General features: G+C 40.3%; 1 protein-coding gene across 1 annotated transcript in view; it reads left to right on the top strand.

Moving 5' to 3' along the window:
• The window catches only part of vav2 (vav 2 guanine nucleotide exchange factor), a 241,752-nt gene extending 226,882 nt beyond the window's left edge, over positions 1-14,870 (top strand). The window contains exons 19-29 of the mRNA XM_073478376.1: positions 658-671; positions 804-822; positions 1,764-1,891; positions 3,646-3,717; positions 4,101-4,162; positions 4,461-4,577; positions 5,140-5,227; positions 5,351-5,474; positions 9,656-9,742; positions 10,193-10,347; positions 13,465-14,870. Of these exons, the coding sequence (XP_073334477.1) occupies positions 658-671; positions 804-822; positions 1,764-1,891; positions 3,646-3,717; positions 4,101-4,162; positions 4,461-4,577; positions 5,140-5,227; positions 5,351-5,474; positions 9,656-9,742; positions 10,193-10,347; positions 13,465-13,512 (914 nt within the window). The 3' untranslated portion in view covers positions 13,513-14,870. The remainder of the gene's footprint in view (positions 1-657; positions 672-803; positions 823-1,763; positions 1,892-3,645; positions 3,718-4,100; positions 4,163-4,460; positions 4,578-5,139; positions 5,228-5,350; positions 5,475-9,655; positions 9,743-10,192; positions 10,348-13,464) is intronic.
• Positions 14,871-17,448: the final 2,578 nt, after the last annotated feature.

The raw sequence follows: 17,448 nt of genomic DNA, 5'->3' as shown, positions 1-17,448 counted from the left end.
ATGAAATGCTTTCAGCCATTTATTCAGCAGTTGTTTATTGTAAAGTTGCAAATGATGTTTGTAATCCTTTGTAAACATGGTTAATAAATACTGTGTAGTTCATCAATAAACATTATTTGGATGGGCATTATGAAGTTGCAACTGTTTTTAAACCTTTACAACTGCTTAATATCAACCAATCAACCAACCAATCAATCAACCAACCAATCAATCAATCAATCAATCAATCAATCAATCAATCAATCAATCAATAATCAATATAGGATTTATAAAACATTTTAGTTTGTTAACAGTGAAATAACTGCTAACTAGTGTGTAACTAGAGTGTAATTAGCTATGAATGTACCATTTATTAATGCTGGATATGATAAAATTTTGCCAAAAAGGGGGATTGATGAAGAATGAATGGGCCAGGCACTAGGAAGAAAATGTGTTTGCGTTCTTACAGATTTTGTGTCGTTCAGCTTTATCCATGACTGCTTTACATCCACAGTTTACTGTCCATGGTATGAAGCCAAAATACAGCCGAACAAGCAGAATTGCTTTGTTTCTGACATGCATATTAATAAAAAGAGCTACATTAAGCATTGTGAGAATTGTCAGCATACTCAATGTTCATCTTATCAATAACTCTCTGTTCATTTTGTCTTGTTTCAGATCCTCATGACTTGGTGAGTAGATCCTCTATTAGTCGTCATCATCATCATCATCTTATTATTATTTAATTGCAGTTTTACCCTCATAGAGATGTTGTAAGTAACTGTAACTGTATTGATGATCAAGTGTTTGTTTCTCTTCAATAGGAACCTGGGATGTCATCAGGTAAGAACTCCTCCCGTCACCTGAACACGATGGAGAGTACTTCACACTGAGCTGGATATTCTGTCAGCTGTCATGTTACAAGTTTGTTATGGAAAGAGCTTTTACTGAGCACCACGGCTCTCTACTGCCATCTAGTGGAATAATCTGCTACACATGAATTACAACAACATTATCAGCCATGTAGAGTGGGTGATAAATCCAAAGGAAAAACCTGAATAAATGAGTGGAGGAACATAACAAACAGTGGCTCTGTGATCCACTTGTCCCCTTAGAGGGAAGGGTCACTTTAAATCAATACAAAATAGTTCTGAGTGATCATCTTTATTCTGTGATGAACATTTCAATGCTGATGGTCTGTTCAAGGATGAGAGTTTTGATGATAATGATCATACGTATAGCTTTCCAAGTCAACCAAATCTCAACCAAATTGGGAGATTTTGGACCGATGTGTTAGACGGCACTCACCGAAACACGAAATTAGGGGAAGCATGTAGTGGCCAAACACCTAACTAAGACACTTTCCTATAATTTATCAACTGTCTGTATATAAAGGTACTATACGGATATAATATAACTTCATATTCATATACACAGAGGTCAGTTTGGGGGGAATGAGATACAGGTTGAAATTTTCTTTATAGTTTCTGGCATCTTTGCCTCATACAATACTTCAAAGTGGACAGAGAAACAGATACTATGCAACCAAGATCCTGCACCAGATGTAAAACACAGGATGTCGTGCTTTTATTGTGTGTTTCTTAGACCACTGAATCACTCAGTGGGCAAGACTTCCATGCAAAAACAGTCATGCCCTTATCAGCCTGAATCACTATGTTACACATGAAACCCAAGAGCAGACCTCTTTTATCCACCATCAACCCAACTGTTACTCCTGCTTACCTTTATTAATACTCACTGCAGACGCTTCATTGTGTTTCCAGGTCCCAAGATGGTGGCAGTGAGGAACTACCATGGCACACCAGCACCTGCGGGGAAGACACCGCTCTGTTTTCAAACAGGAGATTTTATCGAGCTGCTGAAGGGAGATCCTGACACAACGTGGTGGGAGGTAGTCAATCACATCTATCTGAAACCATGTCTTACTTTGATAAATAAAAGTGTGACGATTACTGTCAAGCAGTTTGATGTTGACTCTGCACCCCAGCAAACTGAGACTTTTTATAATTGGATTTGAAATGCATCAAGGACTCTCAAGTTAAAAGCAACCACATCTATACAGGGTGAACCCTTTTCACCCTGTTGGTTGTGTATGAAAAGAGCTACAGCTCTTACAGTCCAATGCTGGTTCGGTCCAAATGTAACAGAATCCGACTACCAGCCCCTCCAAAGCCAACTAATTACCATTTTGTTTGTGTAATCCATACAAAAACCAATGTTTTCTCTTGGCAGGGTGCAGTGACTTCCTGGAGTCTCGCAATCGCCATGAGGTTGCCAGGCAAGCAGCTGAGACTCCAGGAAGTCAGCGGCAAGGCCAAGAAATAGTCTGGCACAAAACTCCTCAGAAAGCCACAACTTGTTGTTTTTATAATTCAGTTTTTGTCCGGATTAAACAAACTAGATTTGACATGGATTTTGTTACCTTAGGGTTAGAGTTACAGGTTCAGGGTTGTTGTTGTTAACAGACGCAAGAGTGTTATCTTCTTATCTCAGTCTCAGCAAATGAGATTCTCAAACTGTCAAACATATAAAAGAGATTTTGTACGATATCATGTGATGGTAGTTATTTTCCTGCAGAACTGGATTTCAGTTCCTTGTCATGTTTAATCATTCTTCGGCAATAAACACGTGATTCTTGTGATTCTGAAGTTGAAACTCCAGCATACTGTTGTACTTACATTGCTTTCTTGGCACCAGCTTCCCTACTCATGAGATTCTTTTCATTCATATTCGAGTTGCGCCTTCCAACGCACCTGTCACACACTCATGCATGCAGAGTTTTCTGAATCTGAAATTCACAGACAATGCTGAAACGACAATTATTCTGATGTCTTTGAGCAAGCTGAAAACTTCTGTGCATCTTTGGCACAATGGCATTAACCCTCTGTTGGTTAAACATCAATGAACTGTACCTACAAACCTTCGGGGTCTCTACAGTGTATTAAACTGGATGACAGGAGCTGTAACACTATGGCTCTGGGCACTTTTGACACTCACTGCTGACTTATATTTTCAGCTTATTTTATCGGGCTAGCTTTTACCAGAGTGACTCAGGGCACCTTCCTGGTGTTCCATTCATTTAATCTCGCCTGTTACTTTATCTCTCTATGGTATGACAGTTTAATCTCTCTGTGCAATGTCAATGGGTGAGTTGAGTTTGAAAATCAGTTGCTTCAGGTAACGGGCGCTGATAGGTGAACCTGACAGATTTGTTCGTTTCATTGTCGGAGCAACACCAGCATCAGTCTGGATTTTTTCATTGCCAGTAGTTTTTCTTTCTGGATAAAACAGCCACTTATTTTCTCTCAAAGTTGGTGCAGTCTGAGTTATTTTCACTCCATTCCTCTCAGTGTCACGGCTCACACTACTGGTTTTTACTATAATATTTCAGAAAAGTATCGAGCTGTTTTTGCTCTTTACAATGTGTTCTCTCCTGTCTCATCTGCAGTATTTTTTTCCAATTAAATCTGAGCGCAATTATCGACTACGCTGTTAGTACACTGACACTATTCAATTGATTTTAATTTCCTTTTCATTGTTTTTTGAAATCCTCTAATCTATCTGTTTGTCTTAAGTAAAGCACTTTTAATTGCCCCGGTATTTGAACTGCTGCACAAGTAATCTTGCCTTGCTTTTATCCTGCAGGGAAAACTGATACAAACACAAAAGAGTGGCTTCTTCCCCAGCTCGAGTGTCAAACCTTATTTGGACCCAAAGGTAAGTCAACCGTATAGTGTACATGTACAGTAAGGTATGCCTTTGAAGAGAATCATTACATTATGTGTGTGAATTCTGAGGACATATCAGAGCACTCTTGTTTTCTTTACACAAACTCTAACCCTAACCAACACACTGGCCCCTACTCTTAACCTAACCCTAACAAATATAACTCTAACCGACACCCTGACTCCTGCCCTTAACCAAACCCTAACCATCCTAACCCTAACTATTGTAATCCTAACTGACAACTTGACCCCTACTCTTATCCTATCCCTAACCATCCTAACCCTAAATGGCACCCTGACCCCTACCCTACACATACAACTCTGCTTGATCTGTTGATAAGTTATTTAATATGCAGTGTCTGTTATTTGTGACAGCCCTTCCAGTCATTATCCAGCCGGCAGTCCTCCAGGGAAGCAGACTACTATGGATATCCTTGGTAAGATCTTTAATTTCTGAAGGTTGTGGATTTAAGATTATTTCATCCTTATACTTTTAAGGCCCTGTACACTATATGCTATCATTACCCTGAGGTCACTATCCTTTAATAAGATCTATTAATGTTAACACCAGTATACTGTTAACGTCACGCTCAATGTAAAGCTCTCTGACCCCATACATGACCGCAACCAAGAGATTAAATACGACACGGCTGTTTGGTGTCGAATGATTTGTAAAGCCAATTATATAACTTTGGATTTGGAGGTCGCAACATTCCCTCTCTGCTCCCCCTGTAGGTTTGCAGGGAACATGGAGCGCCAGCAGGCCGACAACCTCTTAAAATCCCACAGCAGTGGGACCTACCTTATCAGAGAGAGGACAGCTGAGGCAGAGCGGTTTGCCATCAGCATCAAGTGAGTGTTTCTCATCTTGCAGGAGAAGGAAAATCTCAAGGGATGGTTTTTATCCGCACCTCATGCGAAATAAAAATTCTCACGGGGTGCCCCAGTCAGCTTTTTCCTTGCATCTTTTAGCTCCGGCTAATTAACCGTTCGGTAATTGCTTTTTTTCTAATCCTGTTTTTTTTGTGTGTGTGTGTGTGTCTGTGTGTGTATGCATTTCCTCTGAGAAAATGCATCCAGAAGAGAAATAATGTTTGAGCTCTTACTGGAGCTGCCATACAGTGACGCACTGGGAGAAATGCTTGTTCAGACTTGTCTTCGAGTCTTTAAGACAGGTGCGAAGGAGCTGTGGGGACCAGGCAAATAATTTAAGTCCCACAGATGGACGGGTTTAACTTTATTTTGGCTCATTAGTCCTTCAGGTGTACAACAAAATATTTAACACTGATAGCAGCTGAAAACATTAGCCAACAGGCACATGAGAGTGAGGGCACAACAACAAGTAACAGTTACTAAAAAATGTGAAAAATGTCTCTTCTCCGGGGTGATTTCTCTGTGCCGTTTGGTTTTACAGATTCAACGATGAGGTAAAACACATCAAAGTCATCGAAAAAGACAGCTGGATTCACATCACCGAGGCCAAGAAGTTTGAGAGTCTATTGGTAAGTCATATGTTCAACTACCAACAAGAAAATCTCCAGAGTAGCTTGACGTCAGTGTGAAAATAAACAGCGACTAACCAGATGGTCACATTTGTCATCCTTCTGTACTGTTTAATATGACAGGAACTGGTGGAGTACTATCAGGCCCATTCGCTGAAAGAAAGCTTCAAGTTATTAGATACCACATTACGATACCCCTACAAGTCGAGAGAACGTTCGCTAACTCGGGCCAGTACACGCTCGCCAGGTAAGCCTTCCAAATGTTCCTCCTTTACCAGCAATACATTTTGACTTTGACCAGTTAGCCTGAGCCACAGACACAAAGTAAGAATGGGAAGCTTTTTAGTGCAATGTCACATATCACCCAATACAAAATCACGGCCTGACCGTATAGATACCGTACATGCCCAAATCATACATTAATATTGCAAGCGACACAATCTCCCAGTCATTTTTGCCAGTAATGAGTGACCAGGTAAAGTCAGCTGATAAATGGCAGTCATTAAGAGAAGAGTTGACAAACATTTCATCAGTAGAGTCCAATTTTCATGCTTCCTTCTTACTTTGCTGATGCAATTTTGTTTCATGAGCGATGGATTCACTTTCAGTTTGCCTGTGGAAAATGAACGAAACTGAAAATTAAAGGGCCTCTGTGGAGTTTTCTTGTAAACAGAGAAAAGTTACGCTTACATTCAGTGTTAATCACCAAAACTAATTGTGTGTAACCATGAAGAAGAAATTTATCAAGAGAATTTCCATCCTCCTAAAAATCCAGCATTGTTTACTGGCTTGCAGTCTTCTTCTCTGTCTTTGCTTGTGCACTGCAGCATATCTTGGCTCTCATTTTTTGATCCGTGGAATGATGTGAAACCATCGACAGGACTGAGTCCTCATGCGCAAGCATGAAATAAACAGAACACAGAATAGGGGGAAAAAGCCCACCACAAGTAACCAGTACCATGTACCGTGTTGAGGTTTTAGTTGTTGCTTATGTTGCTTGATGAACGGACCCATAGACCTATAGTTCTGAGTGGCTGAAGGATCATTTCAACAGAATATTTGATGCTAATATGTGGACGAGGAGGTGAAGGTGAAGTGACTGAACCCTTGGGGTTAGGGGTAGCGAATCTAACGAAGCTGCAGGCAAAACACGTAGTTGGCTCCTTTTTGTTTTAAACGTAACTGATAATAAGATAGTGTCGATCTGTTCTGGTGTGCTCTGGAATATAATTTTTCTTATCTATTGTGTCTGAACCCTTGTCTGTCTGGTTTGGGTAGGAAAAAAATCAAGGGGGTTAACTTTTGTAGAGCACCAACAACAAGGCAACTCCAACTACAGAAACAGTTACAAAAAGTAAGGATGGCTTTGGAGAGAAAACATGTAAGATATAAGCAAACTATGCTATGTTCAGTAATTTTGTTTTGTTATTATCATTATTTTGAGCTTTCATGGCTTTATTTGACAGGACAGCTTAAGAGTAACAGGACATGGGGTGAGAGAGAGAGGAGGAATGATAGGCAGCAAAGGGTCACAGGTCAGATTTGAATCCTGGGCTGCTGCAGTGAAGACACAGCCTCTGTTTTGACCCAACTGACAACACAGCCGACCCTTAGGTCCAGGCCCGCAAGTGTTGAGCCACAAGGTGGCAGCCCCATATTGTGTCTTTACACTGAAAGGGATCAGGCCCCTGTGGGTGTAGGCCCGGCCACCAGGCGCTCACCATTGAACTTTTCTCTTGGACCGGGCTCTAGGAGAGGGCCCCGTTCTTCCTATCCTGGGTGAGATAAACTATTTGCTCCGTAAAGGTTACAGAATGTCTCTATATTTATGAGTTGATCTCGGTTACAACTCTCACCTGTGGCCATGAACTTTAGGCAATGCCCAAAAATATTAGCTCACAGACAGAAGTGGGCGAAAGAGATAGGGTGAGGAGCTCAGACATCTGGAAGGAGCTCTGAGCTGAACAGCTCCTCCTTTGCATTGTAAGAAGTCAGTTGTGTTGGTTCAGGCATCTGTTTCAGATTCCTGCTGGACACATCACACGTCCAGCTGGGACAAGACCACTGGGCAGAGCCAGAGCACGCTGGAGGAATTACACATCCATTTGGCCTGGGAAGACTTTCATTACCTTGGGAAAAGCTGAAGGACATTGTTAGGAAGAAAGATGTATGGGCTTCCTACCCGATGCTATCATGAGCCAGACCTGGATATGCATTGGACAATGAGTGGATAGATAATTGGCCCGACAACTAATAGCACATTGTATGTCCACTTACATATCTGCCTACTTCTATAAATGATTATGACGATACTAATTTGACTGGAGAGCCATTATAAAGCACAGGTACAGCTTACAGATTTGATCTCTTGCCATCTTGGCTGTGGATTTAGCAAAGACGGGTAAAATAAATGAGACAGACTCCCTCCCTCTGTCTTTGTCTTCACTCCTCCCCGGGCCACTGACTCTCCTGACTCACACAGAGAAGGGGTGGAGGAAGCCCAGAGGGGAACAGGGCAGAAACGGAGGCTAGCAGTGTGAAGTAGATAAAGACAAAAAGGAAGAGTTTGTCAGCGAACTCAGAGATCTGTGGACTGGCTGTGTGAATTGGCAGCCCTCTCTGCCCATTAGACTGCATCAATACTGGCTGTGGCCTTGCACTGGCCACTGTCCTACATTCGGTCTGCCTTTGTTCGAACTGGCCACTACAGCATGATTCTTTCCCCTCTGTTTTGTTCTGACAAAGGCAATGAATGGAAAAAAATTAGTCTTTACTGATGATGATGAGTTCTCGCTCTTTCTGTCTTTTTTGTATTTCTGTAACAGTGGTGGGATTAGAAAGGACTTATTATAATAAGGACACATCTATGGTCATGCAGTATGTTTTCATTGGATTTGTTCAAGGGCTGGTGAAAGCCATGGCCAATGACATCTCCTTCTCTCGTCCATTATAAAAACAAGGCTTTCTGCATAGCTCTCAAAGGGACTGTACTGACAGTGTGGTGATGTGGTGAGAGTCCAGACAAATGTTCTCTGGGAGGCTGAACACAATTGTGCAAATAGATTTTGATGCAAGTGCCGATAATGTCAGTTTCACACAGGCGGTCATCTTGTTGTCTATCGGTGATGTTGCACAGTTTTGTTTTTTAAAATAGTGAGCATCATCATGCAATAAATGAAAAAGTGATGATTGTCATTACAGTTGAATCCAGTGTAGTCTCACTGTATTAAAACAAGAGTCTCTTTGATAACTCTTTGTATTAAACTCCTTGTAATAAGATTAGTTATTAGGTAATAATCAGGAATTATAAGATGCTTACTAACACTGATTAAAAGAAAAAAGTTTTAAATAATAGCAGCATAAACACATTTATATAAGACTTTTATGAGCACTTATTAGAAACTTATTCACGGTTCACTTCCAAACCTAACCTGTCCAAAAGGCAACAATATAAGTAATCTTAAAAACCGTTAATAAGTTGATATGAAAGGATTATTAACCTTTATAAGGCATTGTTCTGGCTTTCGATCCAGTAGCTGCAAAAAGTAAAGTCAACTGATAGAAGGTGCATTTTAACTGGTGGTTTATGGTCAGTGGTTTAGTCTTAAAGGTGCACTATGTAGTTTTGGGGAAGAAATTTGAATCTGAAAAGAAAGATCTTTTAAAGGACATTAAAGGACAACACAGTTTTATACTTTGTTTTTCTTTGGTGGACTCTGCCACCTTTCTTACTTCATACAGTGTTCTGGGGACCTTATTTTCCTCTGAGAACAACTTGTTTATTCAGTTATGGAATGAATAGATAGATTTATTAATAGTTTCTATTATTACCTCATTCATATTGTAAATAATAAATGTCCAAGTTTGAATTTCTTCTCTGAAACAAAAATAACAATTGAAGCTCTGGAAATTTTTTACCTTAACATGAGTACATAGACGACTTGCTCTACATTCATACATTTTCTCCCATGGCTGTGACTTGAGAGGTGCTCACGCATTCAAGCAAATCTCTCTCTCGGTGTCTGTGAGCTTCTGTAACGCCTGCTTGTTCTCATTATAAAAATTCTCAATGTTACCTTGATCCTTGTCACAAACAATGGCCTGTTGGGTAATTGAATTTGAGGGAACTGGACCCGAAAAGTGCTTAGAAAGACCTTGAATTCAGTGCTTGAGAAGGTGCTTGAACCCTGAGTACACTTTTTGCAAATAACAAATTGTTGTTTTCAGTCACACCATGAATGTGTCAAGTAATGACAACAAAATTATTACGATTATAAATTATGAAAAGAGAACCGTATCTTTAAGAGACAAAGCACATGCTCTCCTTTTTTTAAACTCTGCTTCTCTGCCTCCTGCTCTGCATGAATGCTCCTCCAAACATTTTCCAGCTATATTTCCTCCTTCTTTCTCTATGTCGTCTCCTCTCAGCAGCCACCTGCGCCTCCTACAACTTCTCCTTCCTCAGTCCACAGGGCCTCAACTTCTCCTCTCAGAGCTCAGCTCCCTTTTGGTCAGGTACTCTTTTTTTTTCTCTCTCTCTTTTCTCACTCCTGTTGTCATCCCTCACCTCATCACCCTGTGATTTCATAACAAGCCTCCACGCTCGCGACCTCGTTTCGTCTTCTCTGTGGTGCGCTTTTCATTAACGGGAACATTTCAGCTCTTCCCATGATGGCACCCCTCATTAAATCAAGAAAAGAAAACCAATTTCCTCCCTCGTGATGAAACGACTTGTCCTTTTCTAACATGCTCATTTTTCATCGTGTGACTGCACTGTGTCATGCTGAACACTGAACTGACCTCTGCTCATTCTTCACAACTAGCTATTACCACTATTTCTAGTATAACACTCTCTTTAATACCAGTGATGAATATCTTTACGTATTATATTATATACAGGCCTGTGTGTGAAATGAGCTGTTAAATTCTGACAGTGTGAAGCATCCATTGTTTCCATTTTCACAGTGTTTACACCCCGGGTGGTCAGCACAGCGGTGGCCAGGTATAACTTTGCGGCACGAGACATGAGAGAGCTGTCACTGCGAGAAGGAGACATCGTCAAAATCTACAGCAAGATCGGCGGGGACCAGGGCTGGTGGAAAGGAGAGGCCAACGGACGAGTGAGTAAACCCTGAAGAGTCTGTTCATTTGTGGGTGAGAAAACCATCCAGGGCAATAAAAGATCTTAGATTAGATTTGTAGATAAGTACTGTTCTCCATTAGATTAGAAACAGATCCCACTTCTAGATTCATTAAGTCAGTTATGTGCAGAAGTCAAAGAGTATCAGGGCTCTTCACTTCAGAAGTACAGCACTGATGTGGGCTCTTGCAGGCAACAGTGTTAGCGAATTTAACAATTAAACCACTGATATTGAAAGCACTCCTAAAAAGGAGGTTGAGAGAGCGAAAAAGTAAAAGCCTTCCTGCTGGGAAATGTGCCAGCGCAAAAGGCAGGCAGTAAAACTGAATGTGATGTCAGCTTTTTATTCTGGGGATGTTCTCCATTAGGTTATAAATTTGACAGCGTTAATGTGATGCTGTGGATCCGGAGCAAGTGCATCCACTTAACCATTGTACTAAACTGGGGCGTGCAGTCTGGCGTTGGGGCACCGCAGCTGTCTAATTTTTGACTTTATTATTGCAGCTTGCTTTTACGTCATCAGGGACCTTTACTGAAGTTTTAATGACATTGTCATTTCTGTCACTGGGAGACCCTGTCTTATTAAATCCATCTGCGTGCTTACTACTGTGTATATAATGATAGTGACTTTACATGTTGATTGAGAAAAAAAGGAGGAAATATGCTGCCGCTTCATGCCAAATGCATTGCAGTTAAAACGTCTGGAAATGCTGTGGTTTGCGTTGGTATCAGATCTCAGCCAAGTGGAAATGCACTCTGTACTGTTTGGATCCATAATTAGAAAAAATCCCCCCAGCCAGATGGAAGGTCACTTGACTCAGTGACCCAGAGGAAAAGCTACAAAGAAGCCCACAGAGCAGCAGCGCTTCCCTTAACCTGGGCCACACTGTGTTTGTTGTTCAGTCACAATCACAATGCAGTGTAACAGTGTAACTCCCCATGACCAGATCCAATTATCCAGATACCACATCAGGTGTAAATGGGAGTCTCACTTTGGCCTTTTTCCCTTTAATATTTTTTTTGGTGGTGGGGGGGGGGGGGGGGGGGTCACTTTGACGTGGCAGTGTTAGTCTTTTTACAGTTTCGATTTAATATTTAATTTCTAGGATAAAGCCCTCAAGATGAACCATCTTGTTTTTAAGGGGGTCCGAACAGAAATATAGGTAAAATGCGGTACATTAAAGGTGCACTATCAAATTTTAATCAGAGGAGAAAAATCTTCATTGACTTTTTTTGTGCCTAAACTAAATAAACAAACTCTTCCTTTTCATGACTGAGTAAACAAACTGACCTTAAAGGACAACACAATTTCATACTGTTTAACTTTGTTTATATCTGGTGGACCCTGCCACCTTTCTAGCTTCAAACAGTGTTCTGGGGACCTTATTTTCCTCTGAGAACAGCAAAAGAAAAAATAAATGTATCTGAATTTGTATTATTACCTTTTTGATATTGTAAATAATAGAATTTTGAGTGACTTTTTTCTCCAAAAGTACATAGTGCCCCTTTAAACAAAACAATACAAACACATTAACACATACACAGACTAAAGCTCTCCTGCTCCCATGCCCACTGGTGCCCCTAAAGAAATGTACACATAAATATACACATACCCATACAAATATTTACATGCACATTAGAAATGGATCATTACCATATATCAGGGTTATTACTCAAGTATAATTATAATGATTAGAAACAGGAGCAGGTTGATTGAAGAGATAGTCTGGCTCAGGGATAGAGCCAGCGTCTTGTTATTGGAAGGTTGCTGGTTCGATTCCCCTGGTCTGCATGTCGAAGTGTCCGGCCACCACCATCAATGAATTACTGTAAGTCGCTTTGGACAAAGTGCCTGCTAAATACCCTAAAATGTAAAAAAAAGATGCCTTAAAGAAATGAAGGGAGGTGGTTTGTGCAGTCAGTGCTTTGGCAAACAGCTATTGAAACAACATGCAGGCTTCGATGAGTGCATTATTTTTCATAACTGCATGGATCAAAGTGCATTTATCCCACTTTTACAATGATTTCTTGCCACTCTCACAAAAAAAGCTCTATAAATACATATCCATTTAAAGCCAGCCAGTGGCAGTTCTCTGCGTCGCACAGTGTTGTGTGCCTGATGCTTGGTCTCATTTGCCTCCCGATGGGTCGCCTTAGATTTTTTGTTCCATGTACTTCTGGCATGACTGCAACAGTGACTAGACTTCCCTGCAGATTGGGAATGACATACAACTTAATAGTACTAAAATGTATTGACATTTAGATGGAATAAATTATGTTCAACAATAAAAATCCACTCATCCATTCTTGCATCAGTAGATGTCAGCGCCAGTGCACAGAAAGGTTACAGAGAGGGCACTTCACCACGTTTTGTCCACTGGAAGGGCACACGCGAGGGCACTTTATCATGTTTTATCTACCATAGGGTAGAAACATGGGGACACCTATGTACCCCCCCCTTAGTCCACCAGTGGACACCCATAGCTCTCTTTGATTTTGAAATCCTTCATAATTTTTGAGGTCTCAAGGTTGGTAAGTGTTGGAAGAACAAATTAACAGATTATAGGAAGACAAGAATAGTATTCTTTGTGCCTTCTCACTTGACATGCATCCAATAATCTCATCTCATAATGTATGTAATTCACCCTCTATCGTTGACTCGGAGCTCTCTGAAACGCACCCTGCTGCGTCATGCAAAACCACGCCAGTCCTGGCCCATGTTTTTAGGGAGTCCCATCTCTATAAGTTTACCACTCACTCACTTTTCAGACACGAAGCAAAAGTTGTTGCCTAGCAACAGCTGAGGTAGTATTTGAAGTAGCCTTCAAGTATTTTTTTGGGGATGAGGCTGCTACATCTGAGCTGTGCAGAAAAAGAAAAAAATGCACATCCTCCGTCCAAATAGAAGAAAGTACTCTGAGTGGCCTTGGTCTGATGCATTCATGCTGCTGTCGGTAATACAATGCATACACTCTATACTAGTTTTACCATATCTTTATCAAACTGCTTGTATAGCTAAACTGGATATAAAAGGCATCTGAATGACCTCAATTAGCTCCTTGTTCATGTCTCTGAAAATCACTGTTTTATTTTTCAGATTGGATGGTTTCCCTCAACCTACGTGGACGAAGAAGGAGTGCAGTAAGGCGTGGGTGTCTGCTGGCCTGGCTTTAAATCAGGAACCATCTTTTATCTACTGTTCTCAGAGAAAATTACTCACTCCCTCCAGGAAAATAACACAAGGAAATAAGAACTTTTTTTGTCGTTGTTTTTGCCGGATACTCATTTTTCAGCGAGCGTTTCTACCCTGTTTCTCTATCTTCAATTATGCATCAGCTTTGCTTTCTGTTTGGATTAGTTTTTTGTTTTCATTTTTCGGAGGATGTCCTGTTTAATTTCTGTACAGGAAAGAAGAAAAAACCTGGCTTGCTGTCTGTCAGCCTCTGTGTGCTCTGCAGAGGCTTTATTGAACTGAGGAAACAGCAGAAACTGACTGTGGATAGCTTTACTTTGAAAAACAAAAGGCTCCCCTTTGTTGCAGGTCTATGCGCGGTGAAATAATTGTACAGTATAGATAATTTATTGAATAGAGATTATTATCATTACTAATGATTATTGTGGGGAAGTTGATTTTAGCAGCCAGGAATCAGATGAGAAAAAAACTAAAATAAGAAAAAAAAAAAAACAGATGCTCCGTTTCCATGTTGAGAGATTTTGCCTTAGTTGTCATGGTGATGCCTTGTGGGCTGACACCAGTGGAGGGAATCGACTTTGTTGACTGGTTTTACTTCTCCATGTATGCATGTGCCCATGTGCGGCCCACACAAACACACACACAATGTACAGTACGGTGCCTTTGAAGAATGGTCGCTTACTGAACCTCAACATCAGCCAGTAAAAAACATTGCCATCCCCCAAACAGACAGTTGGTCGACGTCCACAGGGCTCTGCTAAAGGAGGGGAGAGGCACGCATACAAACTGGGGACGGCTCGCCTTCCGAGCCCTCGGAAAACAACACGGTGAAGCATTTAACTTATCCTGACTGGTGGCTGGATGGACTCACAGAGACAAATGGAGGGTTTTTATAGCCAACAACCATCATATACACAGTTCACGTCGGTCTGGGCGTCACGAGTCAATGGGTGCAATCAGCTGGATGCGAAAGGGAAACATCAAGACATTCCACTCGACTACCACTTCACACTTTTAAATCTCGATGTTCATTGTTTCATTGTTTGATTTCTTTGCACAGAATCAAGATTATTTTTTAAGTTTTGAGAACTGGACCAACATGTTTTTTGTTTATTTGAAGCCAAATTCAGCCATGTTTTAATGTCTGCATGGAGTTTGCTCGATTGTTATGATTTTTGTACTTTGCCTTATTTTTACAGATGATCAGGTGATGGGATTTTTCTTTTCCCTTAATGTTAATCATTTTCTCATGTGTGAAATCCATTTTTGGTGCTGTGCAGACTGGTGAAAATTAAATAATAGTGTCAGAAGATTTTGAATCTGAAGGAAAACTTTGTGTGCTGATTGACATGAATCCACAGAAGGAGCCCTTAATCATTTTGTGATTTTCTCGAGGTGCAGTGCTCAGTGTTTCCTTTTGCTTCCAGTAATTTCATAATGCCATAAAAACGTTTACAGATTTATAGCCATTTCAACCGCAGTGTGTTGGCGTACAGCTTTCATCAGTTTTCTATTTAGAGCCTAGATGTGCCAGACCGCTTTCTAATTTTAGTTATATAGATATTCAGTTTTTTATTGTCCATGTTAACTCATTTAATATACAGTATATTGACTCCAACTCTGTTTATATGGCCTTATCATTAACCTCCATATCTTCCACCTACACATTTCAGTATTGAACTTACACCTAACTGTCTTTTCTTACATTTGAAAATACCACAGTACACAAATGCAAGAAAATAATAAATGCTTTATTGGAAATGGGAAATTATATAAAGTAGCTGTTAAATAAAGACTGTTCTCTTGCTGCAAAATAAGTCACTTTTAATTGCATAGTATGTCATTTCTACCCTAAAAGGTCTCTCAATCAAAACAATGAAAAGAAGAAAAGACATAGTTTGATGATGTCATGAAGTAGCCTGGGATCATGGGAGTTGTGGACTTCATTGTTAAACAACCACCATTGCCAGTGCAAATTCATTAGAAGTGACTCTGCTGTTTCACTGGAAGTTATAGTGACAGGTGACTAAACAAAACACACCATTACCTAGTCCAGGTGTTATGTGAAATTAATGTTCACTTTTTCATAAAAGCATGAAATTGGGTACACTTGAAGCCTGAACATTTTCAGAAATGGGCCCATAAGCTAAGTTGTTATGGTCATGTTGAATATTTAAGTCTAGTCTAGTCTAGGTTCTCAGATACTTGATTTCCTTTTCACAGAGCCACTGAATTCACCTTTACCTATTCCATGTGTTATCATGTTCGGTTGAGGAGGTATGGTGCAAAATACATTCAGGTTATGGCGAAAAGCAAAATGTCTGCCACTGCTGCCACGAGGTGTTATTATGGATCCCACTGCTTTTCTTGCAAGACCTGCCCTAATTTGCCTATGATGGCATGTGTCTATTGTAGCTTTAACAGCTTCCTGGTGGTACCCCCGATTCTGTGTTATATAGATCCATCTAGTTTTTTGACGGGATTGTGAACTGTAGTTCCCCCAGTAAACACACCATCATATTTTGCCGTTGCAGCTGCAGTGTCTCTTTGCCTCTTGAAGAGGTCGGGGTGTTTACTGGGGAAACTAAAGCTCATAAACCGCTGTATCAGCGCCACACGAGGAACAGACACAACCAGAGCTGACATGACTATGAGTTAATAGTTTAAATCAAGCCTAAAAAATGCAACCAATCAGAGGCAAAAAAGCAGTGGGATCCATAAAAATGCTGCCACTTTTGCGATGGCATTCCTGAAAATCTTCAAAACTCCCCGAACTTTACATTGAACCAAGATTCATGCTTTTATGAAAAAGTGAACACAGCACTTCAAATTTGGCACATTTCACCTGTTGTTTAACACAGTATGAACACAACTCAAAAAATACATAGTAAAGCGTGAGTACATTTTCGACATTTTTGCGGAAATGTTACATATTATATCTTCATCTAACTCTCCCCACTGAGAAGTAAGGTGCGAACACTGAGCACATCACCTCTGGCTGGTTCACAAAGACTTATGGAGCTGAAGATGCTGATATGTTTAGCTACTAAACTTTTGACTGTCTATGATGTGTGTTATTGCAATGGCTGACTGCCCCGAAAAACACAAAGTCTTACCACTGTGTGAGGGAGACGCACAGGAGGCCTCCATGTTGTCTAGAATGAAGGGTGGGATGGGGGTGGGTGGGGGGGATCTAGTCGCTGTTTATGTAGTGGACAAAAACCCATTGCATGTGGCTGTTGATATTTCAACTCCTGTCAATTACATCCTCGAAAAAAAAAGTACTTAAACGTGTCCATTTTTTTGAATGGTTGAGTATTTCCAAATGAGGTCTATCATGAAATAAATATTTCTCTTTTGGTTTAAATTTGAGGCTGAGTCATTTTGAATATTGATTTGTATTTTGAGCGTTTAAAGAACTTCTGTTTTGTTGTGGAAGCAGGTTGTTATGTAGGAAAGCTCAACTTTTAAACTTACGTTAGCTACGGTTGCTCTCTGTTAGTGCTAAAATCTGCTCACGTATGGCCAATCAAAAAAATGATAAACACATGTAAATTGCTACAAATTGTTACATAGAGCTCCTTTAATGCGTCATTGCAAATGATAGAAACTACCCAAACATTGACTGCAAAGTTTCAGAAAACAGTTTATTTCAGTGTGTCATTCAAAAATGAAAATAAGAACTCCTACGATAAGCACACATGTCACAGTGATTTTTATATTTATATATTTTGAACACTCTTTACAAGGATTGACATTTACCTGCATTTTCAATGACAACAGATAAACAATGCTGCATTATCTAGTAATAACCTCTTACGTGTCTAAGATCATCTTAAAGTAATTAAAATGAACAATAATCACACTGCACAGCCTTGCAATCAGGTA

The sequence above is a fragment of the Pagrus major genome, chromosome 12, assembly GCF_040436345.1.
Source record: "Pagrus major chromosome 12, Pma_NU_1.0".
Taxonomy (NCBI): domain Eukaryota; kingdom Metazoa; phylum Chordata; class Actinopteri; order Spariformes; family Sparidae; genus Pagrus; species Pagrus major.
Note: the sequence above shows the minus strand (reverse complement) of the source record. Positions and strands in the feature narration are given on the sequence as shown.